Raw genomic sequence first — 12,606 nt, forward strand, 5'->3', positions numbered from 1 at the left:
GCTAAACCTTCTGAGATTCCCATGGCCTTAATTTTCATGCATGTCCAGGCCCTTCTGGATGGCATCCTGCCCCCCAGGTGTTATCAACCACACCTTCATCTTGGTGCTATCTGCAAACTTGCTGAAGATGCTTTCAATCTCTCCTTCTGTGTCATTAATTAATATATTAAGTAGCATTAGTCCCAGTAAAGTCCTCTGAGGGACTCCACATGCCACTGATGTCCATTGGGACTCTGAGCCATTGATCACTACCCTCTGGATGTGACCATCCAACCACTTTCTTATCCATCTAACAGTCCACTCATCAATTCCATCCCTCTCCAATTTAGAGAAAAGAATAATGTGAGGGACCATGTCAAAGCTTTACAGAATTTCAGGTAAATGGAACCTGCAACTCTTCCCTTGTCTACTGACATAGTCAATTCATCATAGAAGGCCACTAGGCTGGTCAGGCAGGACTTGCCCTTGGTGAAGATGTGCTGACTGACTCAAACCCTCAGTCCCTGGTTTAGCTAGTGCTTCATCCATTAGGCCACAGAGGCTGCTAAATCAGGATGAAAAAAAAAGCAAATTATGTCTTCAAACAACCCACAGATTCTCTGGATAACATATCCTGACTCTTATGGGACAGGGAGGGTAGGACTTTGTTCTTCCTGGTATCTTCAGAAAGGGCAGCCCAGTGAGACAGAAGGAATCCACCTGGTTCCTAGAGAGCACCAGTATTGGGACTTTCAGAGGAACCTATACAGGATGAAGAAATGGGACAACGGGAATTTCATTAAATTTAAAAATGATAAATACAAACTCCCGCACAGGAGAAGGAAGAGACCCCTTCAATGATACGAGAGTGGGAGGCAGTTCTGCTGATAGGGACCTGAGCATGCAGGTAGGTGCCAAGCTGGGCATAAACCACCAAAGTATCCTAACAGCAAAGCTGGTCTCATTTTCCTGAGTTAGCAGAAGCACAGTGAGTAAGTGGAGGAGAGTGATTCTCCTCCTTTCCTCATTGCTTGTGTGACTGCATATTTTGGATCCCTGAGAGAAAAAAAGAGAATCAGTAACCTGGAGAGGGTTCAGCAGGGGCTCACCAGGCCATCTAAGGGCTGGATGCCTCTCCCTGGAGGAGAGGCTGACCTAACAGCAGCCCCTCAGCACCTACAGGGAAGTTACAAAGCAGACCGAGTGAGGCTTTTTATATTGTGAGAAGACTGCATCTAAGGACAGACAAACTTTCCCCCATGAGGACAGTCAGGTTCTGCAACAGCCTGCCCAGGAAGGTTGTGCAATCTGTCCTTGGGGTTTTCAAGGACTTTAACTGATTAAAGGCATGCACATCATGTCCTGACCTCGGCTGCTATCCCTGCTGTGCACAGGAAGCTGGACAAGGATCTCCTGAGGTTGCTTGCTTGCTCCTTCTTGAGCAAACTACTTTTAGTGGATCTACAGAAGACATAACTCACACTAGGTATGAGAACTGAATCTGACTGGAAGATGAAGTGCTGAAAGGAAACAATAAATGCACACTATTACAGAGAAAAACTAATATTTAACACAACACAGAAGTCTTCCTTTTGTACTTTTAGGTCAAGTGTTTAGCTTTCAATTTAGAAAAAAATACACCAAACAACAAATCTTATAATCCCAGTACACAAAGCTACTCCCTAGTGTTTACTGTCCCTGGATTCTCAATTTCCCATTCTGCAGCTTTCAATTTCTAACACTCCAGTGTAGGGGAAAAGAGACACTTAAGAGAACTTAAGAAAACAACAAAACACACAACGGTTTTATGGTTGGTATTCTTGTGAAACTTCCTGCTCAAAAGAAGGGTACTGCCAGGATGAAAAAATACCCTTGCAGAATATACTGTTAAGTTAAACAACTGCATACTTCTCACAATAATGCACCTTAAGGGAACCATTTCTTTGTGAGCTTATCTCTTAGCAAGAGAACATTAAAGGGGTAAAATATTTCAGTCAATTAGTACAATAGAGTAATTTAGCATACAGTATTCATGGAAACTTTCAATGTTTTTGATAATTGCTCTTGAACAAGAGAAACACTGAACAGAATGTATCTCCACCTGCACATACAAAGTTAATTTGCTGTTAATGAGAATTTATAAATTAATTAGTACATGTAGTCTTATTAAATACAATTTTCCATCTGCAATGTCAAGCTTTCCTACTATTCATTTCTAAATATGACTAAAATTAAACCAAGATTATTCTTGATAGATTAATATCTCTCAAAAGAAAGTAAAACAAACTCATACTATTTGATCAGAATGGTATTGCCATTTGCATTAAAAAAAAAAAGTAAAGCTATTTAAAAATAAGTGTTCAAAGCATCTCCTGAGTTGGGGAATTCAATGTTTTATAAATTAGAGTGACTTTCAAAAGGAGATTATAAAGTGGTATAACAATTCTGTCACAAATTCTTTCCAAGACACTAATTAAGGTTTTATGGGCATATTAATTTATTCTCAAATATGTGCCAATCTGAGTTTTTGCACTAAATTATAAGACACTCTTTTTGACATTCTGGGGTCATTCTAATTAAGACTGTATCCACAGCTTCACAAGATGAGAGTGGATTAGCTTATGTGAGCAAGGGATATGTCTTTAAAAATACTTTGGGAAAGTCAACAATATACATCTCTATTTTTTGGATGGAAAAAAACTAGCAGTCAACAAAAATAAAAGCACTTGAAATTTTGATTTTTTTTTTTAACAAGAAACTATAGGAACTAAAATGAAAACATAGTTAATGATTAATATTATTTGGCTTTATACTTAAATACAAGCTGCATACACTCAAACCCACTGTTTTAAGAAAACTCCCATGAAATATTTAAAATTGAACCCTTTCTGCTATTAATCATGACTAAAATCACTTCTATGGAATTCTGAGGTACATCTAACCTAAATATCAATAATAGTTTTTAGAGGACTGATAATACATCTGAAAATTGTTGTTTGGAAGCAGGGAAATGTTTTCCTAGTGTATTGAGAGGTATTGTTTCCTATAATCTCTTCTATGATGAGACGTGCATGTATAAGAACCCCGTTGCTTCAATTTTTATGGGCTTTTTGTGAAATACCAACAAAAAAATGGCATTCACTCATTTAAGTTCCATATTACTTCTGCTGCAGCTCTCTACAGCAGGTTTTCAAATAATTTAGTGTCAGCACAAAGCACCCGTTTTTAAATCTTAAAGCGTATAGTAATGTGTAACTACATTAGCTAAATGACAAAAACTCCTTCCACTAACACACCTGTGAAACAGCAAGACAAAAATCTTACACATCAACCCCAGATTCTAGAAGTTGCCATTTAATATGAGAAGTGTTGATCTGTTTGCTTTCATTTTCATTTTCACACACACAAACAAAAGATAAATGCAAAGTTTGTTGGAGAGTTTGTCCGCTGTACCTTCATATCCTTATACAGAAGCAGGTTTCCTTCCCGTAACACAAAATAACGGTCTTGAAATTTGTTTCCAGACAGTAGTTTTGATGGTTCCTCTTTGTACTTCAGATTGCCTGCCTTCACGCTACCTTTCTCACTTTTCTCTACCAGGAAAAAAAAGCATTTTGTTTAGAAGAGTTTACAACAGTGGAAGCTCCTAGTTTTTAAGTATTAATGCATATAAAAACCCTAAAATTACATTGGTAAAATTGATTTGGTATTATGTTATATATATAAAATAATGATATTAATTATATTATATAAATACACACATATATATATATACGCTATATATTACACTTCAATACATATTGCATATTAATATATTCTATATTCATAAGGAAGGCATTCTAAAATATACATGCCATTATTATTTTAATTATTGGTGGGAAAAAAGTCTTCTCTGTTTCACTTCTATGATAACATGCAAAGAATCTACCAACAAAAATATTTCAATAAAGATCTGATTTTAACACGAGTCTGTCTGGATTTTTCTGTTTGTGTTAAAATACACACAAATGCGCATATATTCAATAAAATTATTAAAAAACTCAAGCAAAATACCAACTCCCACACAAACCCAAACAGTAACTTTGCAGCTGAGTTTATAAAGCATTTAAATGTGTACTGAGAAAGGTTTTATTTAAAAAGGAAAAATACCAGAGCTATCAAAGGCTTTCAGTGTTAAAGATTTCTCAGTGCAATCTCAGCAATTTAAAATTCTAAAATAATGCAAAGAAGTATTACTAGTACATATGAATTATTGCACCACCGCTTCTAGGTATTTTTAAGTTTCCTATTCCACTCAATATACATATATTTTATCACTACTTTATCAGCTTTTCCCACTAAGTACCCTTCCCCAGCAAAAACTTCTGAACACTAATTACAGTCATCACCAGGCTGCTATGACTCCTGCATATAAGCTGAGTTTGAGCTGAAACTCAAACTAAAATTACACTTTAATAGTTAAAGCGAGAAAGAACAAATGAGAAGACAATAATTCCTACTGTCCTAATGACAGAACACGGAATTCAGCAGAATTCTGAAGTATTCTTTTCTTCCTGAGGTAAATAGTATTGGAAGCAGACTGCAGACATGAGAAGTGCATGAGTAAGCAGATGCAGATGCATGAGAAGTCCAGGTAAGCAGATGCAGCCTTCTGCTCCACTCAACACCATTTCATATTGAAGAGGGAGCCAGATTAACAGGGTTAATAATTCCTTTATCCCCAAACGTTCCAAGCCTACTGCTTGTGTCATATGTTGGCTTTCACCACCTATTATTTTAAGCCAAATGTAGGTACTTCCTGTAAGTCATCCATTTATTTAGAAAATACTGAAGCCACTTGTTTAGGAGTCACAGAATGATACCATTAGCTTTTATACTATATTAGTTTCAGGATAAGAAATAAAACTTTCATGTAAAAGGGGTATATGGTGTATTGAAAATCTCATCCTTACTCAAGTCCTCAATTGGCTTTTTTATTACAACTCCACTCTAGACTTTGAGCATCTGATATCAAAACTCTATTATTAAGAAGCAGCACATGATAAAATATAAAAAAATAAGAACCTAAATCCAGATTAATTTCAACAATTAAAATCAGAAATTACTTAGAAGTCCTCAGTTATAAGTGCAAATATACCTGCAGAGTTAAAGAAAACACTCATGTATTCTCTCTTTGTCAGTAAGAGTATTTACTTCAAGTTCAGAAGAGAATATGAATCCTTGTCCACACAACCACAAGTACTTTTTTTCATTTTTTAAAAAAACTATACAAAATGAGAGTAGCTGAATACTTAATAAGAATAACAGGACACTTCTACATCTGTATCAAGCTGGAAGATTTTAAATTTCTGCACACAACCTGCAATATGACAAAAACTCCTTCTAAATTTCACAGCACTCCTATGGCAGCAAATCTGTCAAACACTTGATAGTTACAAAGATATAAGAATAGCCTGAAGGAAGAGAAAAATAATTCTCTAAACAGATGATATTCCTCAATATACTTTAGAAGCTAGCATTTCATTAAGTAAACCTAAAACAGTAGGGATGTGTCTTAATCAGAATGTATTTTTCAGACACAAACTTTACAAAACAAGCTAAACTTGCTAGAACTTTACAACTAGGAAGTAGTTGGAAGTAGGTACACTTAATCCATGCAGGATTGATCCACCTATGATTTAGAAGCTTGCATTTCAAAGAATATCTCTGAATAATAGCCTCTGTTCTCAGAAATCAATACTTACCACTCAAATTATACAACACTGTACTGAAAAAGAAAGGATCTATATACACAAACTTTATAGTAAATTTAACAAATAAATAATACTTGGTTTTCTAACAAACAACACTAATATGAGAAATTTTTAGGTAAGGAGAGAAAAAGGGTCTTGAAAATAGAATTAAGCTGTCCTATACCAAAATACAGCGCACACATTGCCCTGTTGAACAGCACTTAAAAGAGTGCTCCTACAACAAGCATGAAAAGCTATGGAATAAATTGTCAAGGACAAGTAACTAAAGCTGGAATAAGGTAGAAAACTCAACACAAATTTGCTTAAACATATCAACACAAATAAACTAACTCTTTTTTCCTTGGAAAGGAAAGATGGTTTCTATACAAGAGCAAACATATCTAGACCTCAGTACAAGGTTCAGATCATAGAATCACAGAATAGTCTGAGTTGGAAGAGACCCACAAGAACACAGAGTCCAATTCTTGGGTGAATGCCTCCCCACAGGAATCAAATCCACAACCTTGGTGTTATCAGCACCCTGCTCTAAACAAATGAGCTCATCTCAGCTGCAGAACGACAGAAAATACTTTAAAATGGACAAGATGGGAATAGGTATCATAATTAAGAATGTACTAAGTATAAGGAACATGGGAAAATTTGCACTGACAGCAAAGACTGTGATAAGTTGCCAAAATGAAATGAGGCTAAAAGAGTTGTTCCTTAGCCTCACTATTGAACCAACAGTATTTCAAACAACACTATACACTCAGGAAGTAAAAGAAGAAAAGTGCCGAGAATGAAAATCTCGCAGATAATATTAACAGAAAAAAAAGTTGGGAATATAATAATTAGTTTTTAAGATTATTACATAAATCAGGGAAGAAAGGAATATTCATGGAATTAAATTGTAAAAATTGTATGATCACTCTCCCATTAATTTTACTTCAAAGTAGGAGGACATCCATCTACCCAGTTGCCCATTTGTATGGGCTGAATCCACTCTTCAAAAAAATACTTCAAATCATAGTGGATGGACATCTGGCCTCAGCCCTATTATTCAGTGACAAGGAATTATCCACATATAGAGTGTAAGAGACAGAAAAGATTGAGGTCTCCCTTTCTTCCTTCAGGCTAGCAGTTATTTCTTGTGCAGTTTGAGATATAAGCCTAAGTTCCTTGTACCATAAACACTGGGAATAACCCTTTCCCAATAACTTTGTTCTGCATATTTTCTCATTCTGACACCATGCAGTGATGGATTCACAAGATTACTCTGCCATGTGGAGTTTTCAGACATCAACACTGTAAGTGTGCAATGTGGCAGAAATTTTCCTTTTCAAACCACTGAGAAAACCAATATAATTTATTTGATAAGGTCTTAATTATTTTATAACAAACATAAAAAGCATCAATAAATCTAAACAAGTGTGTCTACACTAAGATCAAACTGAATGGGACTGATGCAAACAATTACTGTGACAGGCTGGGAGAACAAATGGATGTAGAATCTAGGAGACAGGAAGGAGTGCAAATAGCAGCAGATCTCTCCTTTACTATGTTTTGTAAATTGACACTAGCCTAATCCTTGTGAGTTTCTTAGAGCAGTGATTCACACACTCCTTATGACCCATTCCCTTTTATGATTGTATTTCAACCCGTACCTAGTGAGGTGATGGTGAGTTCATATATCAAGCTTTTAATGAAGTAGGCCATTTCTCTCTGTTCATGATCTATCACACATTTATTGACAGTGCAACCCAACCATAAAAGTCATGAACACGACACTTGTTCAGGTTCATTCACATTTGTGAAATATGCTTTCACAGGAATAAAGCATGGTGGAAGAAGGGCATTACTTTCACAAGAATAAGCACAATTGCATAAATTTTACTTCTTGAAATCAAGACAAGATATATAGAATGGAAAAATTAACCTTTCCAAGTATAACAAAGAGAGGAAAAGATAGATATATCTGAGTGAGTCATTAGATAAAATAGGATGAACATTAAACCAGGCATCACGTATTACCATCACACATAATACAAAGACAGCTCCTCCAGTCTGAACAGACCAAGTGCCCTCAGCTACTCCTTATACTTGAGGGCTTCTCAAAGTCCTTCACCATCTTTGTTGCTCTCCAGGATTTCAACTCCTTGAAAACAGGATATAATTTTTGAACTCCTAAACTTCCACTTCTTGCAAAGCAGATAATACATATTATATAGATGACTTAAAGCCAGGTATTACGTGGGGAAAAAAAAGATAGACTGGGGCAATGTGTAAACAGTATATTTTCACGATATACCTGATCTATACTTTAAGTGTCAGCTCCCTTTTAAAGGCCAAATAGTCTCCAAATTATGCAGTTGCTTGAGTACATCATTCAAATGAGTATGTCACCTGGGACAGAGCAACCCTGCATGTACGGACAGACTGGGAATGAGATGCTGGAAAGCAGTGACATGGAAAGGGACCTGGGGGTTCTGGTCCATGACAAGTTGAACATGAGCCAGCAGTGCCCTGGCAGCCAGGAGGGACAACCCTGTCCTGGGCAGCATCAGGCACAGCATGGCCATCCAGGCAAGGGAGGGGATTGTCCTGCTCTGCTCTGAGCTGGGGCAGCCTCACCTTGAGTCTTGTGTGCAGTTTTGGGTGCCACAATATAAGAAGGATCTAAAGCTGTTAGAGAGTGTCCAAAGAATAGCAACAAAATGGTGAAGGGCCTTGAGGAGAAGCCCTCAAGTGTAAGGAGTGGCTGAGGTCACTTGGTTTGTTCAGCCTGGAGAAGAATGCGGGGACACCTCATTGCAGTCAAAAACTTCCTTGTGACGGGACGCAGAGGGGCAAACATTGATCTTTTCTCAGTGTCAGGATAACAGAATGGTCTGAAGCTGTGTAAGGGAAGTTTAGGCTGGATATCATTAAAGTTTCCCCCAGAGGGTAGGTGGGCACTAGAAAAGGCTCCCCAGGGAAGTGCTCACAGCATCAGGCTGAGAGTTAAAGAAGCACAATGCTAACAGGAACATGGAGTTATTCCTGGGGCTGTCCTGTGTAAAGAGAGGAGTTGGACTTTGTTGATCCTTATGGGTCCCTTCCAACTCAGAATATTTCATGATTCTGTGAAATTAGCTTTGTAGTTTGGAGGCATCAAATTAGATAATAGAAATTTCTATCAGTATACCATAGTTATATAAATGTAGTCAAATAATAAGTCTTAGATAAGAGCAATTTCAAGCTTCACAGCAGAAGTTCACAAAGTGTGACCTGACCGCAGAATTTCTGTACAGTTTTATATTTCAATGGGAGACCTTAGACTTTGCAGAAACAAACATCCATAACCTCTGTGTTTTCATAGGGAGTTGCCACGACCCTCTGTAAATCTGTAATTTTTTTGAAGTCGCAGTAATTTATTTGTTCTGGGATACTTTGCTCTACTGAGAACAATTGGCATCCTCATATTTGAGGATGTTTATCCGTGTAAAATAACTAAGTAAAAAAAAAAACAAACTACATACCACTGTAGAGATTCACCATGTCTGCTGTTAGAAATCTCTTTATTATTAGATATGCAGTGCCAGGCTCTGGTAGTGAACTCCAGTGAAGAACTTGTTCTAGTACATTCTCTGTATAATGCAGAGGACGTTCTGAAAAATGCCAAAGAAACAAAACACAAAAAACTGGAATTAAAATAAAAGAGAAAACCCAACAATACTGGAGGCCCTCACAGGTGATATTTGCCTGTACACAACAAGGTCTCATTGACTTTGAGCTTTGGAAGAAAAATACTGCTTTCAAAATAAGACAATTAGGCACTTCATTGACAATGCTTTGCTGGCAGTATTTGCACAGGTAATGAATATAAAATTAAACAAGCCAAATGTTCAATCGCTCTTTTGTATTGTTACATTTTTAATGTAAAGACACTAAAGCACTGCTTTCAAACTAAATTCAAAAGTTAGGAGCTATTACAGAGCATGCCTAAATATGATCAAACAGAACTGAGGACTTCAGCAACACTGTGCCTTACTGACCTATGCTCAGTATGAAAATGCAACATCACAGTTACCAATTCTCTGCAATCAAAGACCCAAAGCATTTAGAGCAATCACAGTGAAAAAAATGCCTCCAACTGGTACAGATTATACTGTCTCTTGTTTATCAAAGAAGACTGAAACAGACTTATGGTTTCATTAGATTCTTTTTATTAGAGGGGGAAAGCATGTGGTCTTACTAGGTCTTCACCCTGTTGCTGTGGTTAGGGAATATCCAAACTTGCACCTGTGTATTTCAATCTTGTACAAAAAGTGCAGGAAGGTTAAACTACCACTGAAGGCATGGTGCACACATACTAAACTGCTTGTGTGCACTGCAAAACTTCAGATGCCCAAACATACAATTTTGGATAGGCATCATCCATCCTAGAAGAGAAACTCTGCGACCTAGCACAGAATTAAAAAACTGCAGTGATAAGAAAGCCCAGGCAGTACTCCATACAAACCCCAGTCCACCTACCAAATGAAGGCAGAAAAGATCTTGCAAATAGTCCTTAAATCTGCATTACCAGATCCAGCAGAAATCTGATTGTCACATGAACAGCCCCGTCACATGAACACAACACTGATGTGAGTGAGGGAAGAACCATTCACATCCCTGAAGCTTTCACCTGCTCAGCAGCAAGCCCCTGCAGCAATTCATGAACTCACAAAAGCCTTAACAATGGCTTTGTGGGTTCAAACGTCATTATATCTCCAAAGAGATATTTTTCCAAAATATCTGTGTTCCCATTTGCATACCAATTTATGTGGGTCAGGCCTTGAGAAGAGCTGGGTATGGATCCTGAAAGGCACACCTCTGTGACACTGTCATGTTGGGTCACAGTCTAGCCATGTCCCTTGAGTACTGAAGGGCAAAGTATGCAGCCATAATCTCATTTTTCATTGCTGCTATGGTAGATGAATATGAAATGTCAACAGCTGCTTTGGGACTCTCCAGCACTACAGTCTAGCAGAACGTACTTTCTAGAACACCTGAACACTAGAGCCTCAGAAAGCAGCAGCCACAGATAATACACTTAAGTTACAAAAAAACCCACTGCTAGTTCGGGATGCAAAAATACCTACGCTACCTGTAGAGCTGTGAGACCACCCATATAAATATTTCATTATTCAGACATGACTCCAAAGCAGCCTAACAAGAATACCATTCTACAGAGAGCAGCTCAACCCCTACTTTATTAACACCACTCCTTCTGGCCCTTTTGTTTCAAATGTCAAACTTCTAAATTTTTGGGAAAGTGTGGACTCTGATGTTATAAAGCTTAAACACTTGATACCTTTGTACAAGAGGGAAAACCCACTTTAAGGAGAAAAACTTTGCAAAGGCAAGAGGCTGGCAAGTCACCACATCTTCCAAGAACACCAGCACTCCCACAGTAAACACCTACTCTTTTATTTATAGTTACATTTAAGACCATCTGTCATCATGGATTACATGGTATATAAATCATCATTATGAAAACCATTAGCTATTTTACTGGCAACATACCTCATTTACAAACTATCCATCAATCACATAGTATTAAAAAAAAATTATATACACCTTATTTTGTAAAAGCATATGGTATTAAATATTCTGCATTAGGTTTGATAAAATCATCAATTATTGCAGCTTTTCCATATGCAAATAATTTAGCTGATTTTTTAATATTGCAATTCTAGTATTTTGAAGCAGTCAATACATACCTTCAATTACCTTTCTTTCACTTAGATCATCATATGGTAGTAAATATCCTAAACCAGACATTTTCAGCTTAAACAATATTAACTATTAGTAGACAACAACTTTCTAGAAAATATGATTCAAATTTTCTTGCTTTCTCAGGGGTTGTTTTCCCGACAATAGATATTAAAAAGTAAAATAAAAACTTAAAGAGTAAAAAAATTCAGGGTTGAGTATAACAAGGAGAATACCACCATGTGCTGGACAGGTAGCAGACCACAGTAGGAAAAAAAGCAGAAAATTAATTTTTATCAGAAGGACACTGTGACTACCGATGTACATTGGAAACAAATATGCAAACCTTTTTCTGTCATTTTGTGTCAGAATCTCAACTAGTTTGTAAATGCCTCAGATAGTGTTTGTCAAATGACAGTAGTAGAATCAACTTGCACTAGTGAAAACTCAAGTCGTCTTTTAGTTCTTGAGTGTCACATTTGGAGCAAAGACTTTATAGAACTAATTTTCTCTGTGTTCCCACCCTCTGCAAACCTGTTAGGTTCAGCCATAGGATCCCAGCAGTCTACCTAAATGTCTCTTTACAACAACATTTTTTATTTTCAAATAATAATTCACTTGTTCTCATGCACTGATTCTTCCAGAAAAGGGATCCATGAAGAAGACATTTCATCAACACAGTCTCTACTAACAGGAGTCAGGTGATGAATCAGGACTTAATTTAGTTTGCTTTTTGTTTGGTTGTTTTGGATTTAAAACACTGGTGTGCCATTTCCACTTTGTGTTAGAAACTCTTCTTTCAGTAGGATACACTGTAATGTCTTGCCCATATTTATTGTGTAATATATGGCCTCTAGTGTCTCACTCTTAGCTTAATTTTGTTTGCCTTCCATAGTCATTAGCTGAGACAACATTTTGATACCCCATTAAAATATTAGTTGTTGCACCTAAATACCTCAAGAAGCTGTTGTGGGGTCTGTCTGTTTATTTACTTTTATGTTATCTTGGCCATATGTGCTTCAGTTTTCATGTTCCTGTGAGCACCATATATCAAGTTTAAGAAAATAAAATTTAGTTTTTTTGCATTATTTAGTCTAAAGAAATGTGATTTGCACTGCACTTGTAGGAATTATCAGGACTCTTCTAAAGGTAACAGATG

General features: G+C 36.8%; 1 protein-coding gene across 1 annotated transcript in view; it reads right to left on the minus strand.

The window, feature by feature from the left end:
- Nucleotides 1-12,606, minus strand: part of ARAP2 (ArfGAP with RhoGAP domain, ankyrin repeat and PH domain 2) — a 125,481-nt gene that overhangs the window by 17,292 nt on the left and 95,583 nt on the right. Inside the window, 2 exon segments of the mRNA XM_063401750.1 lie at nucleotides 3,433-3,572; nucleotides 9,230-9,358. Of these exon segments, the coding sequence (XP_063257820.1) occupies nucleotides 3,433-3,572; nucleotides 9,230-9,358 (269 nt within the window).

Source organism: Prinia subflava, chromosome 7, assembly GCF_021018805.1.
Source record: "Prinia subflava isolate CZ2003 ecotype Zambia chromosome 7, Cam_Psub_1.2, whole genome shotgun sequence".
NCBI classification, from domain to species: Eukaryota; Metazoa; Chordata; class Aves; order Passeriformes; family Cisticolidae; genus Prinia; species Prinia subflava.